The following is a 26,730-nucleotide window of genomic DNA, read 5'->3' on the forward strand; positions in this document are numbered from 1 at the left end:
TCCTGTCGCGGTTATGCACGCAGCATCCTAATAGATTAGGTGGTTAGTAGTCATATGATGATCCGCCAAGGCGCTCGGACTTGCACTGCCTTTCCTGACATCGTTCTGGTGCAGCTATATCCTTCTTTTGAAATTCCCAGTTTTGCCTATATAGTTTGCGTCACAACTTCGCACAGGATCTTTTAGATTACCCCTGGAAACCTTGACATTTACAAAGGGTATTTCATGCGTACGAGATCCTGTCTTTGTTGGCACGGGCGCGATTTTTACACCGTATGTGCCAAAAACTCTTGGCATTGCCGTACTGATTCCTTGCGCGTAGAGGACAGCCGCACGCTTCTGCTTATCTTTTTTCTTGTACTATTGTATGGTTAGCAATTGAAGACCGCAATCCTTGAGTCCTCGTTAGCTGTGATGCGTAGCCTTTGTTGGACAGCCCCTTCCTTACCAGGGCTAGCTCTCTCTTGCGCAGTCAAGGCTGGGAGCAGATGCGCAGTGCGTAAGAGAGAACAGGCGGTCCAGTTCTTTTTTGAAGATGCGATGGCCCAATGGAGACGCTGTCGTAAACGAATATTTAAAATTTATTATGGCAGGAGTTTTGAGAGTGAAACTCTCGTCGTCTCACCAATTTGAAATTTTCTGAAACCGGAACACACGCAACGGTTTGGCGCTACATTTGAGAGTTGATTCGGAGAAAGTTGTAAAATAATAATAGTGTACAGACTAACGTTCGCAAATTGCAATAGGTGTTTTTAATCAGACGTCTTGTCGGGGTTGCAGTTTCCCAAAGATTAGTGGGCCAATTGGCCTTATGGGTCCTCGGTTAGACTACGAAAGAGGGAGGCAGTGCAGGGTCATATAGGTTGCACCTAGTTTGAAGTGAGAAAAGCGCATGACAAGATTAGTTTTGAACAGTGATTAGAAACATGGATAAATATGAATGTATGGGTAAAGAGCATATTACTTGTGCCTTAGAAGCGCTAACACGGAATGGAGGAACCGGTCAACAACGTCGACAACCAAGTACAGGTTGATATAAAGTGCACGTAGACTAACCGGAGTCATCGAAAAAAAAGAGAGAAGAGAACTGACGTTAAGTTATCTGAAAAGAATGAAAACAAAATGTTGGTGGATATGTAGAAATAAGGCAAGAAAGAAAAGAGCAGAGAAATTTTGCACTATACCAAAGGGTAAGTACCTGGTTATATGAGGCTGGAGCTGGCTTCCTGAAGAGAAAAAAAAAACATATAAGAGAAATTATTCGCAACAGGTTGAGGCATATGTATGTAATAGAAAAACTGGGGAAGAACTCAGCACCTCGCAATGGAACGTAAACATGCGGACACAATCAGGACCGGGAGGTACATTCACATTGCAGAAGCACTGGTGCTTAAAACAGATTTGAGCGCTAAATATGCTGTAGTCGAGAAGCACAGGAGACTTTGAGGGTATTGGAGAAAAAAATGAAAAGGAGAGATGGATCCACTGTACTTAAAGGCATAGTTGACGTTGCAATATAGAACAGACAGACAGACAGACAAAGAACTTTAATTACAAGATCCTGAGAAGCTTTGCCCTAGGGCAGAGCTGCGGGCCGCTCCCACGTGGGACTGGTAGGCCGAGCCTAACCGCCGCATCGTGGGCTCTCTGGACAGCCCAGGTTTGATGTGAAAGTTCTGAGCTCTGGATGGCAGAGCTCCATTCTTCTTCTGTGATGCGATTGGGTCCCTGCAACAAGGGGCATCGCCAGAGCATGTGTGCGAGATTGCTAACAGCCTCACAGTCGGGGCAAGTAGAGCTAAAAACCTCTGGAGTGATCGTGTGGAAAAGAGCCAGATTTTGATAGCACTTAGTCTGAAGCATGCGTAAAGTGGACGCCAGAGGTCTAGCCAGTTTGCTCTGAGGGGGAGGATAAGTCCTCCTACGCAGGTGATAGTGCGTAGTAATTTCGCTTAAAGTAGTGAGAGTGTCCCGAAACTCGAGAACCCCGGAGTCTGAGCTCGATCCTGCTCCCGCGCCGTGGGGTAGTGCGCGCGCTTGGGAGTGGGCCATGTCATTGAGATTGGGAAACGAGTCAAGCTGGCGGTCGAGGTGAGCCGGAGACCACGTGATGGTGTGCGGAGAGATTATCTTGTTCTTGAGAACCTTGTGAGCCTCCTCAGCGATGGATACTGAAGGGAAAGCCCTGACCGCCGATATCGAATCCGTGAAGATTTGTGATCTGCTGTTGTCTAGTAGTGCTATAGCAACTGCGACCTGCTCCGCTCGGGTTGGTGTTGAGAACTTCAGGAAAGCCGCATTCACGCATAAATTTTAATTGAGAAACGATATAACGTAGATATTAGGAAAATGCTAGGCAGCAATAGATGTAGTAAAGCGTCATTAGCTTATTTTTCGGACTATGCTGGTATTATTAATTAACATAATAATTAGAAGCGAGAAATGGAACAACTACGGGATTTAAATGTGAGCAGTGAGGAAAATGAGCATTGAAGTCCGAAGGGTTATGATACATAGAAGTAATGTATAAACGCGTTTGACATAATCTTCATTTATATTTACTCAGTCAGTTCAGCACATCTTGTCTGTACCAATGCACTTGTTTTGTCGCTTTTATATAAGTTTAACTCTGGTGAATTTTTTTCGTGTAGTAAGTTGTGTGGGAGCTATGGCGCCCGTATCACTTGTTATGCTGGTCGCATCTTCCACTCAAATTTTGTGCGTTCTTGCGCACACTAGAAAGAGGTAAGAGGCACAACTGACTTTGAAGTTTCTGAAAATACAATGGTGCAAATATTGCCACATAATAAGGCTTAGACAATGTCTGTAACATGTCTCGTATTTTACTGTACAAATGGTAGACTACAAGGCCAGGGGTTTTAATACTGACAACCGGTGAAAGTGAAAACAACAGCCACCTTTCATCTTGCCTACCCACAACTTTGAAGGCTTCCTGGAACAAATGCCTCCTGTAGGCTTCGTGGCCATAGTGATTACGCACTTAGCGTTGCACAGTGGAGGCAAATAGGCGCGATCCGTCACCAAGCGGCGGTTATGTCAATGGCGTTGGTGTGAAACGGCCGGATGGACATTGTTATCTGCTCCTGAATTCCACATTGTCCGTCCCACAGCTGTTGCAACTTTGCCCGTGCACGTTTCGCAGAACGGCGTGACTTAAATGGCCGAAGTGCTTAACGCCTTCACGTTCTTTGTCTAAGCTCTAATTATTCTTTGTCGGGTGCGCAAATGTCTTGACGCGAGTGGCAGCGTTGTAGGACCAGCCGTCCTTCCTGTCCCTTGCTTCTTCTGGCCGCGTTCAAGACAGTGTGGGATATTCAGACAGCAACGCTTGTGGGCATGATAGATTGCTGCTATTTAGCTTAATCACATCTCTGTTGTGTAGTGATTTGTCGTGAACTGGTTTAAGAGGAGCAACCAATGTATTAAAACAGAGCTCCCGACTGCTTACGAAAGATCTGGATGAAAGATGGGTGTTCTGGACCGTCGGCTCTGCCAAACTAAAGCATGAGCTCAAATGTCCATCTGAAGATAGCTCCCTGTAAATGCTTCGTATTTAAAGTCGTTGGTTCTGAAGCAGAAAGCGACTGTGGCACGCTGTCTGATGCGAAGAAGATGGCAGGCTAGTCATCACGATGTCGAAATTATAGGTTAAGAGGAAGCTTTAGCTCGGGTGCTCCTATCTAAATACATGTAAAAGGAGAATTCGTTTTTCTCGGCAACCACTGCACCAAATTTGACGGGGTTTGCTGCATTTAAAAGAAAAACCTAAAATCTAGTGACTGTTGGTTTCGAATTTTCGCTTTAGGTTGTCATTTTTTAATAAAAAATTGGCAAAAATTGCAAATTTTCAGAAAACGAAACTATCAAGTTTACAACTCCGTAACCCAGCAAGAAAAAATGATATAGCAATTCTGTGAATTGTATCTGATAGCACATCTAAAGCGGACAAAATTGATATGTTACACATGAACCTCAAAAAATGTGTCGATGCGTTATTACAACTTTTGCAAAACCCTCGTAAATAACGTAACAAATTCACGTAAATTTGTCCGCTTTGAATGGTCTAATGGATGACGTTTACAGAATCGCGATATCTGTTTTTGATGCAGAGCTATTAGTTTGTAAACTTCGTGCTTCTATTTTTTTCCCACTTCTGAATTATCGAAAATCTTTTTAACAAAATTCAAGCCCTAAATCAAAATTCCGCTTCCAACAGTCACTAGAATTCAACTTTCTTTCTCAAATGCAACAAATTTCATTAAAATCGGTCCAGGGGTTATCTCAGAAAAACGTTTTTGCGTTTTTACATGTATTTGAATAGGCCGCGTCGGAGTTGGGCCGGAGCTAAAGCTTCCTCTTAAGCGTTGCTATCTGCCTTCGCATCTGTTGTCGCCTGCTAATGTAAGATATGTTGCAATGATAAGTGTCATTTACGCATTCTCTGGAGGCGCTTTCATGGTAGGGTGATTCCACGAGAGATCAACACGGGTCAAAAATTTCATATTTTAGATTTCATTGAATATTTTATATTTTATGCGCATATCACTAGGTAGCACTAAAGTGAACGTGGCTTCTTTGCCAAATGAATATTTTAGCAGGAAAAAATAACGAGATTCTTCAGTGCGGAGGTGCCTATTGAAGAATGCACAAGGCATTTTCACAAATTCACAACGATGTGAAATACAGTATGTTACAGCTACAAAGAATACATTCTTGTGTGTAAAACCTAGACGTAAAGAAGGGTCAGCTAGCACTGTTTCAGGCTTCCGTGCAAAACGGAAGTGTTTTTAAAAAATTGCTTAATTTGCTACAATCCTAAAAAGCTGCGATATTTACGATTTTTTATCAACTAAACCAATACACGTAGCCTTTTGAAATTCGCTGGACTGCGAGACCTTAACCTATTCAACAATTGTGCTGAATATTCGTGCTGCATCACAAATAACCATTTCTACAATTCGACTCAAGTTTGAAGTTTTGACAAAAATGAACGCTATTTAAAAATGGAAATAAAAAAAAAACCCATCGTAAATTTTTCTCAGAATCTCGTAAACAACTATTCAAAGGCACGTGAAAAAGAATATTAAAAACATGTTGCATTATTTTGTTTGTAATCACAATACAGGTGGTAGAAATGAGAGCTTTGCCAGAATGCAGCAAGGTGCTGAGGAAAAGGAACATTTCAAATCAACTTTCACGGAATTGACTGGCACGTTCGCACTCCCTACGACACAGGGAATGGCTGCCCTTCCCCAGAATCTTGCACGATAACAGCGTCGTATAATATATTTCTACTTATCTCGCCATATATATGATATTGCGCATAAATTTTCATTTTGCAGAACAGGACGGTGGAGTCTCATCGGATGGTAAGTTGAGCACATTAAATATCATTTGTGGCCTACAGGCCACAAATAGAGTAATGTAAGTACACTAGGTTATGCCTGCAAGTATATATCCTCATGGTGCGCCTTCATGACACACAAGAACACAAATCCACACCTATGAAAATATATTTACGTGCGATCATTGGCTACCCGAATTTCTCACTTGAAAAAAAAAAAAAAACGTATTCCTTAAGAAAAATGCGACCCGCGAACAGACAGAATTTCTCAGTCACTATTCAGCGCACTTAGTTGCAAGAAATGCCAAACATTTATTACTGAAGCGCATCACAGGTATGGAATAACAACTCTCCACTTCGTGTGGCATGCATGACAATTTTTTATGTGGAGCGCGCCTGAAAAGACCAACAGATAAATTTTTAAATGCTAAAAATAAATATATTGGTCGGGGAAACTTGTTTTTTGGGCTACTATTGTACCTAGGAAAAACAGAGAAGAAAAAAAAAGAGAGAGTGCAGATGATACTCGTAGCTAGTATACAGTGAATGATGTACAGTACAATATCGATGTACATGCATGTTCTACACACAACATTGTTGCGCACTGCGCTCTAAATGATAAATTTTTATTCGTGACCAGGGGCGCTATAACGTAAAACTACTCCAAGCTTTTTTATTCCAATTCTGCAATCAGCCCTCCGCGATGGGTCGAAACCTTTTTGGGACTACCCCCATTTCACCTGTCTGTCACGCGACGTCACAATCTGATATGACGTGTACACAATGATTATGCATGATTTGACCGAACAACACAAAATAGTCTAATAGGCGAAAATAGTCGAAAATTTCTAAGAGGTTAACATTATAGCCAATAGAGCTTTCATTATTGAGAAATTTAGGTAACTCCCAGACGCGATAAGAGGCTCCCCAGGGAGATCTTGTACTTGCCCGGTAGTGAAGGCACTCGACAATATAACTCGGTCACTACTACTGAACCACTGGTAATAAAAATATCATGGCATTGCACTGCGAGACGAAAGTAAATGGTACCTGTTCAGTTCTATTTGATTTTTAGAACAAAATAACTCATTGACATTAACCCTGACAATGATGCAGGTTGTCGAAAGGATTCGTTTTCTCCACTCTGCTCCACCCTCGCTTTTCCGTACGAGTGTCCTCGTTTACCTTAGCGCTGCGCTGGTTTTGCTGGCTCCTGAAACACACAAACTGCGAGTAGGAGAAAATTCCGTGGCCATGTGATGTCACGGGACGCCCGAATACTACACGAGACTTGACCAGAAGCAGCTGCAGCATCGAATGCAACGCTGTGTCATGGCTCGGTTTTTCCACTGTAGTATTTTCGCGTTTCGCGCAAGAGAAAATAAATAAAAAACAGTGGCGCCGTCTGTGGGGCGTCGTTTTACTCACCGACGACAGTAAAGGGCGGTGATTGCGTATGATACGTCGCAAGTCTCTCGCTCGGGGGCCGTCGATATGAATTGCGCTAAAGGTACGGTGCCCCATAGAAAGCGGCGTTTTCATAAACTAACTCTTCGCACAAAATAAGGGCTGCGAGGCTTCTGGAATAAAATTTGTACAGTCCACGTCGACTTATTTTAGCCTTGAGTGTCCCTTTAAACATTACCGGGAATGTGTTAATGGTTGTTCTGCAATGGTTCTGGTGTGGTGAAGGTCGGCGGGCGATGGCGTGGTGGATATAGAATGTACACATCCAGGCTTTCTGAACACGTACCAACTAGCGCCCCAATATAGCGCGTTGCCAAGGGAACGAGTGGCTTTTTTCGCGAGTGATGAAAGCTGCAGGTCGATTATTGAAAAAGGAAGGTGAAAGACATGTGCATGAAGACAATACGCAGGAGCCAAATGCATTGATCACGCTGTGGCATCTAGAATTTTGTTCCCAGAGCGGTTAAACATTTAGCGATGGAAGCCCTCGGAAACAAAGAAAATTTGTAATCGATTTTCCATGTACAAACGGTAGCTGTGATGAAAGTACAGCTGCTAGCGTAAGAGCCGCTAGAGCGTATGTAGCACGGAGGCTAATCTTTCGATTGATGCCTATCTAGATTGTCTACACATGGCGTAACACTGTCCCGAAATCGGTTTTTGAAACGCAGTCGTTCAAGTTCACGTGGTGTCTATAAAATCCCAATATTATAACTCGCCGAAGCATTGGAAGCCGTGGCCGAGTAGTTTAATCGTTCACACTCATTGTTCAGCGTCACGCTGGCAGCGTTTCTATACCGTGGTTCGTGACACTCTATTTAACGCCACGTAGGACTGAGTTCGACAGCCTCCCACGAGGTGGCCCATGCACAAAACTGAAAATTTGGTTTCGTTTCCTAAGGAGTGCTATTCATATACTGTATTTGCAATTTTTACTTCCTAAAACGTAGTAGTGGGTTACTAATTTGGTAAGCCGTAGCTTTTATTATCAGATGTTGTTCCTTGGACGACATAATAAGCATACGCATGTCGTTGTGCAGCGTAAAAAAAGCTATCGTGCCTTGTAACATGGATATGCTCAGGAATTCTGGACATTGCAACCTTCATCAGTCTGTGGAACTTCACGGCAACGCATATTCGTAACCCAATCGGCAAAATTTTAGATAATTTTATTTCAACATATTGGTCGAGTATCAAGTTTCAACTGACTGTGCCGAGATGGTAGTCCCTTGTAACAACATAGCATTTCTGGCACCCTCTAGGCAGAGGGAACATTGACTTGAAGATGCGGCAATCTTAAACCGTAAAACAATTTATTACAGCTGGAGTTTGAATGGTAATTGCAGAGCGAGCGTCATTGAGTCTATCTGCACGCGCATGTTATTGTGAGGCGGACGGGCAGGAGAGGAAGTGTATATGCGTGTGCTGGCCTTGAACGTGCGTGCGTCAGTACTTGCATTTGCGTGTCCGCGCGTGTTTCTGTCCCCGTATTTTAATCTGCGTGTGCACTAGTGCGTGTATTCGTGTGCGAGCATGCGCGAGTTTGTGTGTGCGTGCGTGCGTACATTTTTGTGCGTATGTACATGCGTGGGCGCGTGAATGTGTGAATGCGGGAAATCATATGTGGTATCCTTGCGTGTATGTGTGTGTGTGTCAGCGCGCGAGCATTTTCCCGCTACAGCTATCCTCGGAGATGAATCGCGATATAGCATTTATTTAAACCCACATTTAAATGTGCAAGGCAAGAACGAAACGAACTGCATTTATAGCATGCACTCTTTCTGAAAGCAAAATGAACGAAAAGAACAAAAAAAAACAAGCCTCAGTCGTCAATATCACCGCCCCAAATATCGTCATTATGGCACCGTCACCATCGGCATGGCTCCGTGAGCAGCCACCGCGCCTGTTCACTTTCGTTATCTTCCTTTCCTCGGCGGCAGCACATTGTCTTTATGCCAGCGACAGGCTAACTCACCAACATTGCGTCATTCCCACTTCTGGGACCACGCAAGATTTCGGCGGCACACGTTCGCTGCTATATTGACCTCAAACTTCAAACCGCTTGCCTTCGAAGAAAAAAAGCGCGAATAAAATGCGAAAACGTATTTGCCATAAGGAACATGCCCACGGGGCCACACTAGTGATGACAACATCACAAAAGGCCAGGTGTGGTCCGGTTGACTTTACAGGTTTGCAAGGATTGGCTGACGGGCTAGTTATTTCATTATCACAGTAAGAAGAGCACTTCATGTTGTTAGTGAGCGAAGTCTGTGTGTTGTTGCTCCTTCCAGTCCAGTCTTGAAGCGCTGTTCCTTCTGTGACTTAACAGGTATTTTTTCTCTGCGTCAGTTACGCTTTCCGAGAGCCTCTAATCGGAAAATTTTTGTTTGCATCGCTCTTACAGAAGCATGTGTAATAAGAATTTCTGCGTTCGGCTAGATAATCTTGAGGACGAGCTCAAAACTACTCATTTTCTTTAGCCATCTCAGATCAATTATAGAAACATTAATTAACGTACCTTCGTTAATTACGCCCACTACTTGTCAACTTACTACGCATCTAGAGGTAACCAATCTGATAAAATGATGTCACGAATATTTGTATTGGTTTAGTAGTTTTGTTTTGTGGCATTAAAAGCAGCCGGCATATTAATGGTGTAGTAGGCTTCGTATACAGAAAGTGCGAAAGGTTGGACATCTTCGCGCAAATGAACTTCATGAGCTTAAACGCATGTGCCGAACCATGCACGTATGCCTTTGCAGCCGATTCTTCTAAATTATACAAGCACCTCTGCACTATGGTACATCACACAAGGTGTGCGAGAAGATTTTGCGCGCTCTCGTTTAGATTTCTGGGCGTTGGTGACATCAGGCTCGGTTTCTTAGCATCATCACGATTAAAAACAGCGGCCTGGGCGAAGTTGGATACATTTTGAGCACTTTGTAACACATAAGTAGCGCGAACATGTACACTCGGCCACAAAATATTGCGGGGCACGAAAGCGCGTGGCGAAACGGCCCTTCACGACTTCTGGCGGCACACCCCTACTGTCGAGACCAACGCTTGCGCATCCCTCCCCGACTGCAAGCGGGCATGTTTCTGCGATTCCTCCTTGCGCGCCGGCGATAACCCAGTGCAGCTGCGAGGCGGCCTTCTTGCGATTGGCGCTGTCGCGACTTTGATCGGAAAAACACAAATGAGTTCATTTTTGTCTTGCCTGTTTCCGATAGAGCCCCTTTTCTGCCACGCTCTCCTGCGGCAGAACGCCCGGATTCTGAAGAAAGAAAGAACGAAGATTGGCCACGAAGAGGAGAAACGCAGAAAAGAAGGAAATGACTTGTTGCGTTCGCGACCGGGCCCTATGCGTTCGCGCTCGTGACTCGGCAAAAAGCGGCCGCAGTGGCGCCCGCGAGCTCGCGATTGACGCAGTTTTGCCCGTCGAAGCCGCCACAGAGCCAACCGCAAGAGGGGCACCTCGCGGCTGCACTCGCATAACGCCGGCGCGCAAGGGAGAATCGCGGAAACATGCACGGTTGCAGTCATGGAGGAACGCGCATGTGCGCTAGCGTCGGTCTCGACAGTAGGGGTGCGCCGCTAGAAGGGGAGGAGGGCCGTTTCGTCACGCGTTCGCGTGCCTCGTAATATCTTGTGGGCGTGCGTACGTTAGAACTAAAAGTACTGAAGTATCAGAATGAGGTTTTTGATGCATATATTTTGGCTGTCTAATGTTACGACCTAAAGAAGAAAATACTGTGGTTTTGTGACAATAATTGCTGCATACGCATACCGTCACGTGAAACATGAGCCCCTCGACTGCAGGTCTACATTGAACCACGAAATGCTTGTTTGATAAATACCAGTAATGGGAAAGTATTTAGCCCTTCAATTTTTGGTATGTCGATGCCGCTGTACAGTATTGGGGGCCATTTTTACCACGAGCACTATGTATCAGGTAATATTTAAAGCAACTGTAGACTACATTTATATTTTATGGTTGAGCATCCATTAGCGTCCATCCACTGTTCCAAATTATCGGATAGCTCAACACCCGCGTATATGTATTTCTAATATCAGGAATGTTGTCCCGCCGCGGGATCAATTCCCGGCTACGGCGGCCGTATATTTCGATGACTGCGAAATGCAAAAACAACCGTGTACTTAGATTAAAGTGCAGGTTAAAAAAATCCCAGGTGGTCCGTAGATGCGTAGACGTGATTAAGAAGAAGCACTACTTTGCACGCAGCCATCGTTGTGCTTTGAGTGTTCTTTTCTTTTTTTGCAATGCAAGCTCGTCTTATAATGACCTAGATTCGTTACTAACTCTATTGGAACTGACTTGTTCTTTACATCACTACAACGTGACAGTGTTGACTTAATACATCTTGATTGAGTGACTACTGGCAAATGTACTAGGAATATTGTTGAGCGCGCGTTTACACATTTAACGCGCACTCAACGTATTGACAGAAGGTCCCGATACAGTTATCGACTGTGGGACCTCCTTCTGTATCTTATTTTATTTATTGCCTGTAATCTATTATAAAAAAATTAATTTCAAATCTCAACAATTTATTATTTATACGTCACTTTATTAGTTTAGGAGGCTGGGAAAGACATCATGCTTATAGTACCACGACGTCTTAAGAATAAATAAAATGTAAATGCTTCTTAGCCAGCTTTCACCTCATTGCAGAGAAGGAAATTTCAATAAAAATTATGCCGATCCCATGTACCGTTGGAATCGATGTAAGCGAATAATTCCGTGCTGAAGGCTCTGATTGACGATAATTAACGGTGATGTTGACAGTTAAAGCGTAATCTCTGCAACGTTTAGTCTACTGCGAGAGTGGTGAGTTGATGTTAAACGTTACCTTGTGGGCACCACTGCTGTTTGTCTGCGTAGTACACAGAACAGACAGGGAGAGGTCTTTGCTATAGAGGCGCTGTTGTGCGCCATATTTCATCACCTCTGGGAGGGTTGAGCGTAGTCATTGCCGGACATGGCACATCACGTTGTGGCAGAAGTATTAAATTTGAAATGGATGATGGGGCTGTACGTGCCAAAAGAACAATTGGAGTATGAGGCATGTCGTAGTGGCGGACTGCGGACTAATTTTGACACCATGCTATTCTTAAACGCGTCCCAAAATCCAAGTGTACGTGCGTTTTCTCTTTCACCCCCGCCAAAATGCGGCTGCCGCGGTTGGGATCAAATGCACGGCCTTTAGCAATGCTATAGCTGCAAAGCAAACGTGGCGGGCACTGAATTGTTAATTTGATGGTCGAACGCATCCGCACTGTCGCCTGGACCCTACCGTGCGCTTTATTTAATGCTGCTCTGCTTCTGTACGCCCTGCGTTGTTTGTCCGCCTAGCATATTTGCAGGGTGATTATTTCTCAGAAGTGGCAGCAACGTATACTGTACTGTACCTTGAACTTAAGCTTATCCAGTTTCCCCGCAACCGCCACAGTATAATAGTAGGGTTTGTTTGCCATCTCACGTCATCTCCCGCACCTGCCTTGTATGATAATTGCCTCGTCTCATCCCTCCTCCCTAAGGTTGCATCTATGTTCCCTCCGGACTTGCGTCTTAGTAGAAAATGAAGCGCTGCAGTTTCTGCAGTTTCTCTGATTGGTGACACGGATAATTACCGCTGTAAAGAGGCTAATCTGGCAAAGGCAGGAAACTCCTGAGGGCATTGTGCACACTCGACGTGGTGGGGTGAAGACGAGCTTCTCGCTTTCTTTGCCTCTCTGGCTCGCTCCTGTCACGTATGCACCTCACCCAAACTGCTCTTCTCTTATCCCTTAACGCTACACCTATCATTCTTCTTTCCATAGCTCGTTGCGTCGTCTTCAATTTAAGTAGAACCATATTCGTAAGCCTCCAGGTTTATGCCCCGTAGGTGAGTACTGGTAAGACACAACTGGTTTACACTTTTCTCTTGAGGAATAACGGCAACCTGCTGTTCATGATCTGAGAATGCCTGCCAAACGCACCCCAACCCATTCCTATTCTGATTATTTCAGTCTCATGATCCGGATCCGCGGTCACTAACTGCCCTAAGGAGATGTATTCCCTGACCATTTCCAGTGCCTAGCTACCTATCGTCAACTGCTGTTCTCTTCAGAGACTTTTAAACATTTCTTTAGTTTTCTGCAGATTAATTTTTAGACCCACCCTTCTGCTTTGCCTGTCCAGATCAGTGAGCATGCATTGCAATTGGTCCCCTGAGTTACTAAGCAAGGTAATATAATCAGCGAATCGAAAATTACTGAGGTATTATCCATTAACCCTTATTCCCAATCATTCCCAATCAAGGTTTCTGAATACCTCCTGGAGACACGCTGTGAATAATATTGGAGAGATCGTGTCTACCTGCCTGACGGCCTTCCTTACTGGGATTTTGTTGCTTTCTTTATGGAGGACTACGGTAGCTGTGGAGCCGCTATAGATATATTTCAGTATTTTTACATACGGCTCGTCTACACCCTGTTTCCGTAATGCCTGCATTACTGCTGAGGGTTCGATTGAATCAAACGCTTTCTCGTAATCAATGAAAGTTATATATATAAGGGTTGGTTATATTCCGCACATTCTCTATCACCTGATTGATAGTGTGAATATGCTCTATTTTTGAGTAGTTTTTACGAAATCCTTCCTGGTCCTTTGGTTGACAGAAGTCTAAAGCGTTCCTGATTCTATTTGCGATTACCTTAGTAAGTGGTTTGTAGAAAACGGACAGTAAGCTGATCGGTCTATAATTGTTCCAGTATTTGGCGTCACCTTTTTAATGGATTAAGATTAGGTTGGCGTTCTACCAAGATTCCGGTACCCTCCAGGTCATGAGGCATTGCGTATACAGGGTGGCCAGTGTTTCTAGAACAATCTGCCCCCCATCCATCAACAAATCTGCTGTAACCTGATCCTCCTCAGCTGCTTTCCCCCTTTGCATAGCTCCCAGGGCTTTCTTTACTTCTTCCGGCATTACTTGTGGCATGTCAAATTCCTCTAGAATATTCCCTCTTCCATTATCTTCGTGGGTGCCACTGGTACTGTATAAATCTCTATAGAATTCCCCAGCCACTTGAACTATCTTATCGAAACTAGTAATGCTATTGCCGGCTTTGTCTCTTAGTGCATACATCTGATTCTTGCCTATCCCCAGTTTCTTCTTCACTATTTTAGGCTTCCTCCGTTCCTGATAGCATGCTCAGTTCTATCCATATTATACTTCCTTATCTCAAGCTATCTTACGCTTGTTGATTCACTTCGAAAGTTCTGCCAGTTCTATTCTAGCTGTAGGGTTAGACGCTTTCATACATTGGTACTTCTTAACCAGATCTTTCGTCTCCGGCGAAAGCTTACCGGCATCCTGTCTAACGAAGTTACTACCGACTTCTATTGCACAATCCCTAATTATGCACATACGATTGTCGTTCATTGCTTCAACATTGCACTCCTCTTCCTGAGTTAAAGCCAAATACCTGTTCTGTAGCTTGATCCGGAATTCCTCTATTTTCCCTCTTACCGCTAACTCATTGATCGGCTTCTTATGTACCAGTTTCTTCCGTTATCTCCTCAAGTCTAGGCTAATTCGAGATCTTACCATCCTATGGTCACTGCAGCGTACCTTGCCGAGCACATCCACATCTTGTATGATGCCAGGGTTAGCGCAGAATATGAGGTCTAATTCATTTATAGTCTCGCCATTCGGGCTCCTCCACGTCCACTTTCGGTTATCCCGCTTGCGCAAGAAGGTGCTCATTATCCGCAAATTATTCCGTTCTGCAACTCTACTAATAACTCTCCCCAGCTATTCCTATACGCTATGCCATATTCCCCCACTGACTTCTGTCCAGCCTGCTTGATGCCTACGCTGGCATTGAAGTCGCCCATCAGTATAGTGTATTTTGTTTTGACTTTACCCATCGCCGATTCGACGACTTCATAGAAGCTTTCGACTTCTTGGTCATCATGATTTGATGTATGGGCGTACATCTGTACGACATTGAATTTGTGCCTCTTATTAAGTTTCACAACAAGACCTGCCACACTCTCCTTAGTGCTATAGAATTACTGTATGTTACCAGCTATACCCTTATTAATCAGGAATCCGACTCCTAGTTCTCGTCTCTGCGTTAAGCCCCGGTAGCACAGGATGTGCCCGCTTTTTAGCACTGTATATGCTTCTTTTGTATTTCTAACCTCACTGAGCCCTATTATATCCCGTGTACTGCCCGATAATTCCTCCAATAGTATTGCTAGACTCGCCTCACTAGATAACGTTCTAGCGTTAAACGTTGCCAGGTTCATATACCAATGGCGGTCTGTCCGGACCCAGAGATTCTTAGCACCCTCCTTTGCGTCACAGGTCTGACCACCGCCGCGGTCAGTTGCTTCGCAGCTGCTGGGAACTGAGGGCCAAGGTTTGATTGTTTTATTCATATACGAGGTCGTGACCAAGTACTGCACAAGGGCGGCCAATCCCACTTTGGTGAGGGAGTGCGTTACGGGTTCTGTTCACCGGTATCAGGCCGTAATCCAAGCCTGTTTATGCGAGTTTATCAGCACGCGGATTTTTCTTTGCGATTTTTTTTAATCCGGTGGAAAATTGCGCGGCCCCGGGCTGGGAGCCACGGTCCTCTTGCACGCGAGGACGATACTCTACCTCTACGCCACCGCACATATATATATTGTACTTTCTTGTACTTTGACAATCATAATGGCACGCATTAAAGGAAACACGGAGAGATGAGAGAAAACGGATCAAAAGAAAAAGAATGAACAGGTAGCGAGAGAGAACACTACAGTACACATAGTGCGGGCACATTGAAGATGGACAGTTGCTCTCTTGTGGCCTTGTGCATCAAATAATACTTACGCTAACCTCCCAGGATATTTTTTTCCAAGAGTGGTGTGCAGTCGAAGCGGCTAATAGTAGCTTACGGAGCAGAGCGCTGAGTGTGGAACTGGCAGAGAGGGTGCTATATACCGTCTCGTCACCCACCGACAATGGCACGCTGTGCTGCTAGCGATTCCTTGAAAATTGTGTATGCGACGACCAGCCATTTCCAACACAGCATTGTTTTGCGATGGGAGAGTCCAGGTGAAAGAGAGGGCGGTTACGGAGATGGAAACACGCAATTTTCGAAGTAATTTATGAATGAATGAATCAATCAATCAATCAGTCACTTGATTTATTGAGAAAAAGGAGGAGCGAACATCGGTGGAAGCACGTCTCAGCACATTGGGAAAAGAGTGGGGCAAAAAATTAAAAACTAGAGTGCGGGTGGCAGGCGAAGACGCAGTTTCGGGTCGAGAGAATATAAGGGACATTTGGTGAAACCGGATGAATGCCAGTGTAGATGTGAGATGTACCGAGTAAATGATTGGAGTCATTGCCCAGCATGCGTCCTTCGCAGTGGAACAGGCGCCCGCCATTCCTCGTAATAAATGTTTCCTGCATAGCGTAACTGGCAATTACTTATTCATCGACAGTACCTCGCCACTCATTCTTTGGTGGCAGGGTCTATGGATTAGAGTGGCGCTGTCACAACAACTTACGACCATACCGTGATTGTTGCGGTTACGGTAGCTATACTCGTGACTCTTGCGATTGCGCGAATACTGTAAACATAGGTTTACTGCAGCATTTAGAGAACACACCGTTTAGAATAGAGTTTATCGCATTTTATACGTCCAACGCAAGCACCTTTGCAGCCATGTTACGGTGCGCGTCCCTTCAATACAAAATTTAATCTACGCGAATGCAAGCATAGGAACGCTTTAGCGACAGGGCCTCGGCGTCGTGCCGAAGTTATCCAAGCCAACGTAATCTATTAGCAACCAAGTTGTCGTTTCTATGCAAGGAAGTCATACACTTAAACTTCCTCAGTGGCAGTCCCAGCCGCCGCCTAGGGGAACAAGTGGAGCCCCCGAGGGCCGTATTGCAAGATGAAAAACAGTGCGCGCTTCCAGCATAGGTGGCCGCGGTATATGCGCGGCGCTCACTGTGTTTGTGGTTCCGCAATGAAAATTGAAATTAAACCGCTTTAAGAAGTATGCCGGTCCGCGGATATGTCACTGATATCGAAAAAAAATGCTCCTGTGTCGATTCATTGCCGCTGGCTCTGAGAACCGTAGCGGCGGGACGCTTCGCCAACGCACTTCCTCGCTTGGTCATACTATGAACGGTCCCTCTATACAAACTAAGCTTGTCTGATGTGAGTGCTTAATGAACATTCTCCGGTGTTTACCCACTAATTTATGTGAATGATTATCAGCCATCTTGTATAAAGACTGAATACACTTCCCATCCCCCAACGTTTGACTAAGTGGTGTCACCAGAATTTCATCTTCGTGAGCGCTGTCACGTGGTTGTGGACATGTAGAGAAACTGTACTGAATATTTCGTATCTGCCGCAGATAGTTCAAAGAAGGCCTTTATGCAACAGGAGGGCTTGCTTAAATAGAAATATTATATTACCGTCCTTACGCCAATATAATGGGACATTTATTTCAACATTCCAGGCCTCAGAGCGCGCCTTGAAGTTTATTAGGATTAATAGCACAAACATAACGAGGCATTTGTTTCGTTTCTTTTTATTGTCGCCTGCTCTCTGTGTAATATGGTGGTATTACACTGCCGATGACCTAGCCTAAAGCGGAAGCCAGAAAATCGCTTATTTCAGATCTTCCAATGTAGCTCACACTTTTATTTCTTAACGTGGAAGACTGCCTTATGGCGTAGAAACTAAATTGAAAAAAAAGCAACCTATAAATACGAATGCAATCATGCAGAAAGCCCAACAAGGTTCCTAGCAAAATGTAGCTTGCGCCATAGATTCCATGTCTAACACTTTTTTCAGTTTCTTCACTGGTAAAGAGTGAATCTGGGAACGACTGCAACATTGCCAACTGACACAGGAAAGCCCGGCGTTGAAGTTCAAACAAAGCGCACTGATCTTAGGTGCCTTTGATACATGCTGGAACTCAGGCAACGAATTTGAACAATATGACGGTTCTCATAAGAGTCTAAATATAGAGTCATAATTGGCGCACATATATGAGTTATTGTTTGAAATCACAATATAATATATTAATTCTAGAACGTTGGAATAATTCCTTATAAGTTTATTGTGTATGAGCTCTATAATATTGCTTCACTATATCGAAAAATGCTATTTAATGCTATTGCGTGTTTACAGGAGGTATTCAGAGACCTGAACTGGCGAGAATTGCGAATATGAGTTAATGGAAAATACCTTAGGAACTGCCTATTAGCTGATGTTATTGCCTTGTTTGTAACTCAGGGGACCAATTGCAATGCATGCTCATTGACCTACACACACAATGCAGAAAGGTGGGTCTAAAAATGAATCTGCAGAAAACTAACGTAATGTTTAACAGTCTCGAAGAGAACAGCAGTTTACGTTAGCTAGCAAGGCACTAGAAGTGGTAAGGGAATACATCTAGTTAGGGCGGGTAGTGACGGCGGGTCCGGATCATGCGACTGAAATAATCAGAAGAATAAGAAGTGGTTGGGGTGCGTTGGCAGGCATTCTCAGTTCATGAACAGCAGGTTGCTATTATCCCTCATAAGAAAAGTGTATTACAGCTGTGCCTTACCAGTATTCCCTTACGGCACAGAAACCTGGAGGCTTACGAAAATGGTTCTACTTAAATTAAGGACGGCGCAATAAGCTATTGAGAGAAGAATGCTGTGTAACGTCAAGAGATAAGAAGAGAACTGATTGAGTGAGGGAACAAACACGAGTTAATGACATCTTAGTTGAAATCAAGAAAAAGAAATGGGCAGGGGCAGGACATGTAATGAGGAGGGAAGATAACCGATGGTCATTAAGGGTTGCGGACCGGATTCCAAGAGAATGGATGCGTAGCATGCGGCGGCAGAAAGTTGGTGGACGGATGAGATTAAGGAGTTTGCAGGAACAACATGGCAACAATTAGCACATGACCGGTGTAGTTGGAGAAGTATGGGAGAGGCCTTTGCCCTGCAGTGGGCGTAGCCAGGCTGATGACGATATTGAAAAAGTAATTGCTGCTCAGACGACAGGCTTCTGGAATACCGACGCAATCGTAAAACATCCGATAATCTATAAGTTACTCTCGAGTGATTTACAGTGATGAAAAAAACAAATAAAAAAGGAATAACAGGAGCGCTACAGGGTCCTGTAGTGCGGAACCGTTTGTACGCTTGAAAGTAGGTTGTCTATCTTTTTTTATAGCAATATCTAAAGCTGCACTTGTCAGCGATAGAAGGCTGCTAAGTGACAAAAAAGTCAGTGCCCTTCCAAACTATGAAGAAGGATGACCAGTGAAGCTATGCGTGTGGGCCCCTTAATGGAGAACTGCACCTCCGCCGCAGGTCGTCCAGGCATTGCACAATGTTCGGGATTGGCGCATGTATGGCGACTGCTTAACGCCTGCTTCACCTTTCGCCGTGAATCGGCCCGATATGGCACTATCTTCGGGATGGGTCCACGTATGGACAGTGCTTAACGCCTGCTTCACCTGCGCTGCAGGTCGCCCAGACATTGTAGTACGTTCGGGGTCGGCGCGCATATGACGAGTGCTTAACGCCTGCTTCACCTCCTCCGCGGCTCTCTCAGACATTGCACTTTGTTCGGGATCGGAGCACGTATGGCAATGGTTAACGCCTGCTTCACCTCCGTTGCGGTTCGGCCCGGTATTGCACTATCTTCGGTATGGGCACGCGTATGCGGATAGCTTCACGCCTGTTTCCACCTCCGCGGTGCGGCATGGCACAGCACGAAATTCGAGATCGGCGCACGTATGGCGAGTGCTTTACGCCTGCTTCACCTCGCCGCGGATCGGCCAGGTATTGCACCATCTTCGGGACGGGCCCCCGCAGCGAGAGTGCTTATCACCTGCTTCACTTCCGCCGCAGGTCGTCCAAGCATTGCACAACGTTGGCGAACGGTGACCATATGGCGATTGTTTAACGCGTTCATCACCTACGCCGTGGGTCGGCCCGGCATTGCACTAGCTTCGGGATCAGCCCACGTATGGGAAATGCTTAACGCCTGCGTTACCCCTGCCGTGGGCTTCCCGGTATTGCACTAACTTCGCGATCGGTTGACATATGGGGAGTGCTTAACGCCTGCTTCAACTCCATCGCGGTCCGGCCTGACATTACACTATCTTCGGGATCGGCCCACTTATGGGGAAATCTTAACGACTGCTTCACCTCGCCGCGGATCGGACCGGTATTGCACTGTCTTCGACATGGCCCCACGTATGGAGTGCTTAACGCCTGATTCACCTTCGCAGCGTGTCGCCTAGGCATTGCACTATGTTCGGGATTGGCGCTCGTATATCGAGAGCTTAACGCCTTCTCCACCTCCGCCGCGGACGGCCCGGTATCGCATTATCTTCGGGATCGGCGTTCGTATGGTGAGTGCTTAACTCCTGCTTGAGCTTCGCACGAATTGGCCCGGTATTGCGCTATCTTTGGGAGGGGTCCAAGTATGGAGAGAGCTCAACGCCTGCTTCACCTCCACCGCTGATCGGCCCAGTATTTCACCAGCTTGGGGTCGGCCCACGTATAGGGAGTGCTCAACGCATGCTTCGCCTTCTCCGTGGGTAGGCCAGGCATCGCACTATCTTTGACATCTTCGGGTTCGGCCCACGTATGGGGAATGCTTAACGCCTGCTTCCCCTCCGGCGCGGGCTGCCCGGCATTGCACTATCTTCGGGATCGGTAGCAGTACGGGGGGTGCTAAACGCCTGCCTCACCTACATCGCGGTTCGACCTGACATTGCACTATCTTTGGTATCGGCGCACGTATCGCGAGTGCTTAACGCCTTCTTCACCCCCGCAGCGGATTGGCCTGGTATGCACTATCCTCGGGATCTGCCCGCTTATTGGGACTGCTTAACGGCTGCTTCACCGCCGTCGCAGGTCGGCCCGGGATTTCACCAGCTTCGGGTCAGCCCACATACAGGGAGTGCTTAAAGCCTGCTTCACCTTCGTCGTCGGTCGGCCCGGTATTGCACTAACTTCGCGATCGGTCGAGGTATGGGGAGTACTTAACGCCTGCTTCAACTCCATCGCGATTCGGCCTGACATTGCACTATCTTCCGGATTGGCCCACGTATGCACAGTGCTTAACACCTGCTTTACGTCCATCGTGGTTCGGCCTGGCATTACAATATATTCGCGATCAGCGCACCTATGCCGAGTGCTTAACGCTTGCTTCACCTCCACAGCGGATTGGCCCGTTATTGCAATATTTTCGGGATGGGCACACATATGGACAGTGCTTAACACCTGCTTCACCTCCGGCGTGGGTTGGCCCGGTACTTAACTTCGGGATCGGCCCACGTATTTGCAGCGCTTAACGCCTGCTTCACTTCTGTCGCGGTTCGGTCTGGCATTGCACTATGTTCGGGATCGGCGCACGTACAGCGAGTGCTTAACGCCTGCTTCACCTCCGCAGCGGATTGGCCCGGTCTTGCACCATCTTTGGAATCGGGCCACTTATGGGGAGTGCTTAACGCCTGTTTCATCTCCGCCGTAGGTCAGCCCAGTATTTCAGAAGCTTCGGGTCGGCCCACGTATAGGTAGTGCTTAACGCTTGCTGCACCTTCACCGTGTGTCGGCCTGGCATTGTACTATCTTCGGGAGTGGCCCACGTAGGAGGAATGCTTAACGTCTGCGTCACTTTCGCCGCGAGCTGCCCGGCATTGCTCTATCTTCGGGATTGGCCCACGTATAGGAAGTGCTTAACTCCTGCTTCACCTCCGTCGCGGTTCGGCCTGACATTGCACCATCTTCGGTATCGGCCCACTGGGGAGTTTTTAGTCTACACACGGACACAATCCAGTGGGAACTATCCCTTAAGAGCTTCGCTGTTAAGGGATTTATTTACTGTATAACATAAGGGATTTATTTACTGTATTGGTTTGATGTAGAAGTGAAGTACGTAAGGCCTGAGGATTACGACACCAATGTAAACGCACGGCGCAACTAGGTCAACTGGCATGCACAACAGATTCTGGTGATGAGCAGACGATCGATGCCTGGCTGCCACATAAAATTTTCTTGGTCCTGCTGTTATAGCGATAAATAGGTACGAGTGAGTTGGCTTTAGTGATCAGCCAAAGTATTTCACCCCGAGCATCTAGTATTCTCAGAAGTCGCATCTATAGCCGAAAGTATATTAGGAGGAAATACAGTATCCTCTTGTCGAGACAATAGAAGTGAAGAATATAAATCAGTGTTGCAGAGTGAGGTTGTCGAATGGCGCCGAAGACAGCGCCACGTTCTTGCCTCGGGGATCAGCAGAAATATATATAGATAGCATGCTAACTAGCCTGTAACTGATACATTAAGGTGTCAGCGAGTAGCGTCAGCGATGGCATTGGTGAAGAAGGCGTGAGCTACGAGTAAATTCGCGAAAAGTACTTGAGGATCGCCATATTGAACATAAGGCCGCTCGACAGAAACCTTCCATCACTTGCTCAGGTGGCCAGGAAGGCTTAAGTGTTGCTTACCGTTTTGGGTATTTGGTAACTACAGCGACACACACACGCTTTGCGAAAGTTAACAGAGTGAAAGTAGCCAGTTAGTTGAAAATCATAGTAATGAAATAAATCGTATGATATATCAAGAGACTGAAGAAAACTGTAACGCTGGATGGACGGCTTTTCAACCTCTGGCAGAGTTAATATGGGGCGTCGTAACCAGCGCACGAAATGGTTTATGCCAATCCAAATGAATCAGGGTAGTCATACTTGTGTGGCGCGCCATTGTGGCCTGCCGCCAGGACACCGTGAAGTTGCGCATGACTGTTTATATTGTGGGCTCAGGAATAACAATTGACACATCAGATACATCAGCGGGACGTTTATGCGGTACAAGGTGGCATCCTTAAAAGAAGCAAGCTTGCGAATAGAGGCAATAGAAGATTGAGTACTATGGCTCTTGTTGACCTTGTTCAGAACGAACTAAGCGTCTAATATTGCCTTTAATCAGGAGAAAATGAGTTCAAGTTATGTTTATTTGCATACCAATGGCGGTCGTGCTCAGCCAAGAAAAAAAAACATTTGCTTTGATGGTGCCTGAGTATTCTGTGTACATTACATGCGATAATAATAGCAAGAATACGATATTAATAAACAAATAGAATTCAAAGGCAAGCTCACTTATTGGTGCAGTGTAGCAAAAGGGAAGCGTCTTCACAGTATAACTGTGGAGGACGCAAATTATGAACAGGCTGAAAAAACACCGTGTTGTATGTCTGGAGCAAACTGGGTAGACCTTTGGCATGCTGCCAAAAGGGTAAGGTTATTCCAGAAACCAGAAAACTTAGTGGCCCACTCGGCGAAGTTCGCTCACGCACTGATGAAATCCTGCAAAGCACGCGATGCCACCATAAATACCTGTAGGCCAAGAAATAAAGACAATTCTTTTAAACTGCGAATTTACATATATGTTTAAGAATCGCGCTCAATAATGGAATAGATTCTTTCCATCTGCAATTGGAACACAGTTGAAAGTGCACCATTTCTTCCAGCTGACGATACCTCAGCGTCTGTATGGTGCAGGCTATGCTTTTCAGGCGGAAACGCCCTTATTGTCGGTTCTTTCTACAGACCAGCAAATTTGAACACTGTTGAATCATTTATCAGCCTTTCAAGGTCACTCTCAGTCCTGTCATCTGAAACGGTAATTCTTGGTGGTGATTTTAACATGCCAGATGTTGAATGGCGTGACCTATGTACTGTACAGAATAATAGGTCATTGCTTCAGTCTGCATTTTCCGAGCTAAAAATGACCTATGGGCCCTTCCAGTTCGTTGATTTTCCTACTCGTTTTGGATGCACAGACGGAAATGTGTTAGACTTGGTCTTTAGTAACCAGAAAGATATCATAGACTTCATTGCACCAGTACCAGGGATTAGTGATCATGAAGTAGTTGCAGGCACTATTCGTTGCAGAAAAATAGAATTTACCAAAATGCGGCCGAGGAAGGTATTCTTTTATGAAAGGGGTAATTATGAGGCTATTTCTAATGAGTTAAATGATTTCCTGCCTATATTTGCGCATTACAGTTCATTTAGTAGCATTGACAGTCTGTGGGTCATATTCTGGGATAAACTGCTTTCAATGACCTCAGATTTTGTTCCGTCCAAGGTGGTTTCGACTAAGCGCCGCAAGGATAAACCCTGGAAATAATAAGGATTTACGTTCATCAATTCAGAAAAAATCCCGAACATATAAAATATATCGCAAAACAAAAAACCCGAGCATGTACAAAAAGCTAAGGGATATCAGCACAAAACTTAAAAGCGAATTGAAGGTTGCGAAGGATGCATATCTACAAGCCTTAGCAGATAAACTAAAAACTAATCCCAAAGAGGTCTGGCGGCATATCAAGAGCAACAACAAGGATGACACTGGCATCCCGGCCATCACAAATGATGGTAACCTAATTAAAGAAGACAAAAGAAAAGCAGAAGTATTTAACAAGTATTTTCATTCAGTTTTTACAAAGCCATGTAGCAGTGCTATTTCTTACACACCGACACGATTACCGGAAATGGAAAACATTGCCGTGAGCAAGGAAGGAGTGGAGGCTTTGTTGTTTAACCTAAACCTGCATTCCGCTCATGGACCCGATGGAATTTCTAATCATATTTTGAAACAATGTTCGAGACAGATGGCGCCTTTCTTAGTAATATTATCCAACAAGTCATCAGATAATCAAAAACTGCCCGAAGATTGGAAGACAGTCAACGTGACTCCGATATTTAAAGAGGGTTATCGTACACACGTAGGCGATTACACGCCGATATCTTTAACTTCCGTTTACTGTAAGACTCTCGAACTCCTGTACTCTAATCTGATGAAACATTTTCAAACAAATAACTTTTCACTTCGGCTCAGCATGGATTTCACTCTGGTTTTTCGTGTGTAACACAACTAGCCGAATTCACTCACGACATTGCACTCGGCCTGGACCATGGTGAACAGATAGATGCACTCTTTCTTGATCTGCGGAAAGCATTTGATGTCGTCCCGCACAATCTACTTTGCTTAAAGTTATCATTCCTAGGCATTCCTGAACATATTCTCGGCTGGATAAAGGATTATTTACACCTGCGCAAACAGCAAGTTGTTCTTAATGGGGTAAACTCGGCTCCAATGCACGTGCTATCGGGAGTGCCTCAAGGCTCTGTGCTTGGGCCTCTTTTGTTCCTTGTTTATATTAATGATTTAGTAGTAGGCCTTAAATCAACAGTTAGACTGCATGCCGACGACTGCGTCATGTATCGTACAGTGAAATGTTATGCCGATATGTCTGTCTTACAGGACGACCTTGAAAAAGTATCTATCTGGTGCAAGCGGTGGCAGATGACTCTGAATACTGGTAAATGCTACCATGTGCAGTTTACAAAGAAAAAGAAAAAAATTCCCCAGTTCCTATTGCGTAAATAATATTGCACTCAGTACCGCTAAGGATGCTAAGTACCTCGGAGTTACGTTTTCTGAAACGCTTGACGGGACTAATCATGCTAACTCAATTAGCGCGAAAGCTTACCGTCTTCTTCTCTTTTTCCGACGAAATTTTAAGCATTCTCCTTCATCACTGAAGGCAACCCTGTATTTAACAAACGTCAGGCCTATTCTAGAATATGCATGCGTTATCTGGGATCCATACACTAAATACCTCACAGAAAAAATAGAACGCGTCCAGAAGCAAGCAGCACGCTTCGTAACAGGAAATTAAAATTTTACTATCAGAGGATCCGGAATACGGGAAGGGTTGGGTTGGAAAACTCTTTCTTCACGGAGGAAAACCCTAAGATTGAAATTCCTTTATATTATATATAAAAGTAACACTGGTATTGACAAAACACTGTTCATCATGGAGCCGCATTACGTTTTATCTAGGAGGGACCACGGTAACAAAATTCGAGCTTATCAGTGCCGTACGAATGTGTTTAAGTATTCATTTTTTCCTAACACGAGTAACGATTGGAATGGGCTCCCTAATGAAGTGATGGCAGCTTCTAGTTTTGAAAATGCTATTGAAAGCCATATTCTTTGATTGTTCTGTCATTCATCTCGGCACATACGCTACTTTTTTTGTTAGTTAGTTACTTTGTTACTCACTTTGTTTTGTACTTTGTTAGTTTGTATTCCGCTTTTGCGAATTTCAGTGCTTAAACTATGTTGTATTTATTGATGTATTCTTTTGATGTTGCTGAATATGTTTCCATTGTGACCCCCTGTATTTTAACCTTCCTACGATAATGCCGTACAGGCGATGTAGGTATACCGAATAAATAAAAATAAATAAATAAACAAATAAAAATGTGGCTGCCATGTCCACGGTAATGTTGATTTATACGGCTTCAATCTCATGGCCGTTGCATCAGTGCGGACTTCCGTGGTATCGTAGACGTCAAAATGCTCTTCAGTTGATAGTGAATTCAGGAGGTGATGAACGGAAAGAAGGCAGTCGCTTGGAGAAATCCTCATGTAAATAAATAAATGAATTGACTTATTGAGCAGCATGGTCAGGTGGCGTGCTATTGTTACGACGTCTTTCGAAAATCCCCCAAAATTGGAACAGAGGCGTGCAATAAGTATTCAGTAACTCCACTGAAGATGTCTAAGTATGTCTAAGCATACCCCCAAATTTCAGTTATCAAACCCTCCAATTTCAAGTTGGCCCAGCCTCAAATTTGAAAGTACCAGTTCGCCCGCGCCTAAGTTTCAAGTTGGCCCATCTACAGATTTAAGTTGGCCCACGCACAAATTTCAAGATGGCTCACCCCCAAATTTCAAGTTGGCTTACCCCCAAAGTTCAATCTGGCCGACCCCAAAATTTAAAGTTGA

The 26,730-nt window shown here is 45.0% G+C and overlaps 1 protein-coding gene across 1 annotated transcript in view; it reads left to right on the forward strand.

Annotated features, from left to right (window-relative positions):
* The window catches only part of LOC126538493 (evasin-1-like), a 72,168-nt gene that overhangs the window by 17,570 nt on the left and 27,868 nt on the right, over positions 1-26,730 (forward strand). Inside the window, exon 3 of the mRNA XM_050185339.2 lies at positions 5,364-5,390. Coding sequence (XP_050041296.1) covers positions 5,364-5,390 — 27 coding nt within the window. The remainder of the gene's footprint in view (positions 1-5,363; positions 5,391-26,730) is intronic.

This window comes from Dermacentor andersoni, chromosome 3 (genome assembly GCF_023375885.2).
Source record: "Dermacentor andersoni chromosome 3, qqDerAnde1_hic_scaffold, whole genome shotgun sequence".
NCBI lineage: Eukaryota > Metazoa > Arthropoda > Arachnida > Ixodida > Ixodidae > Dermacentor > Dermacentor andersoni.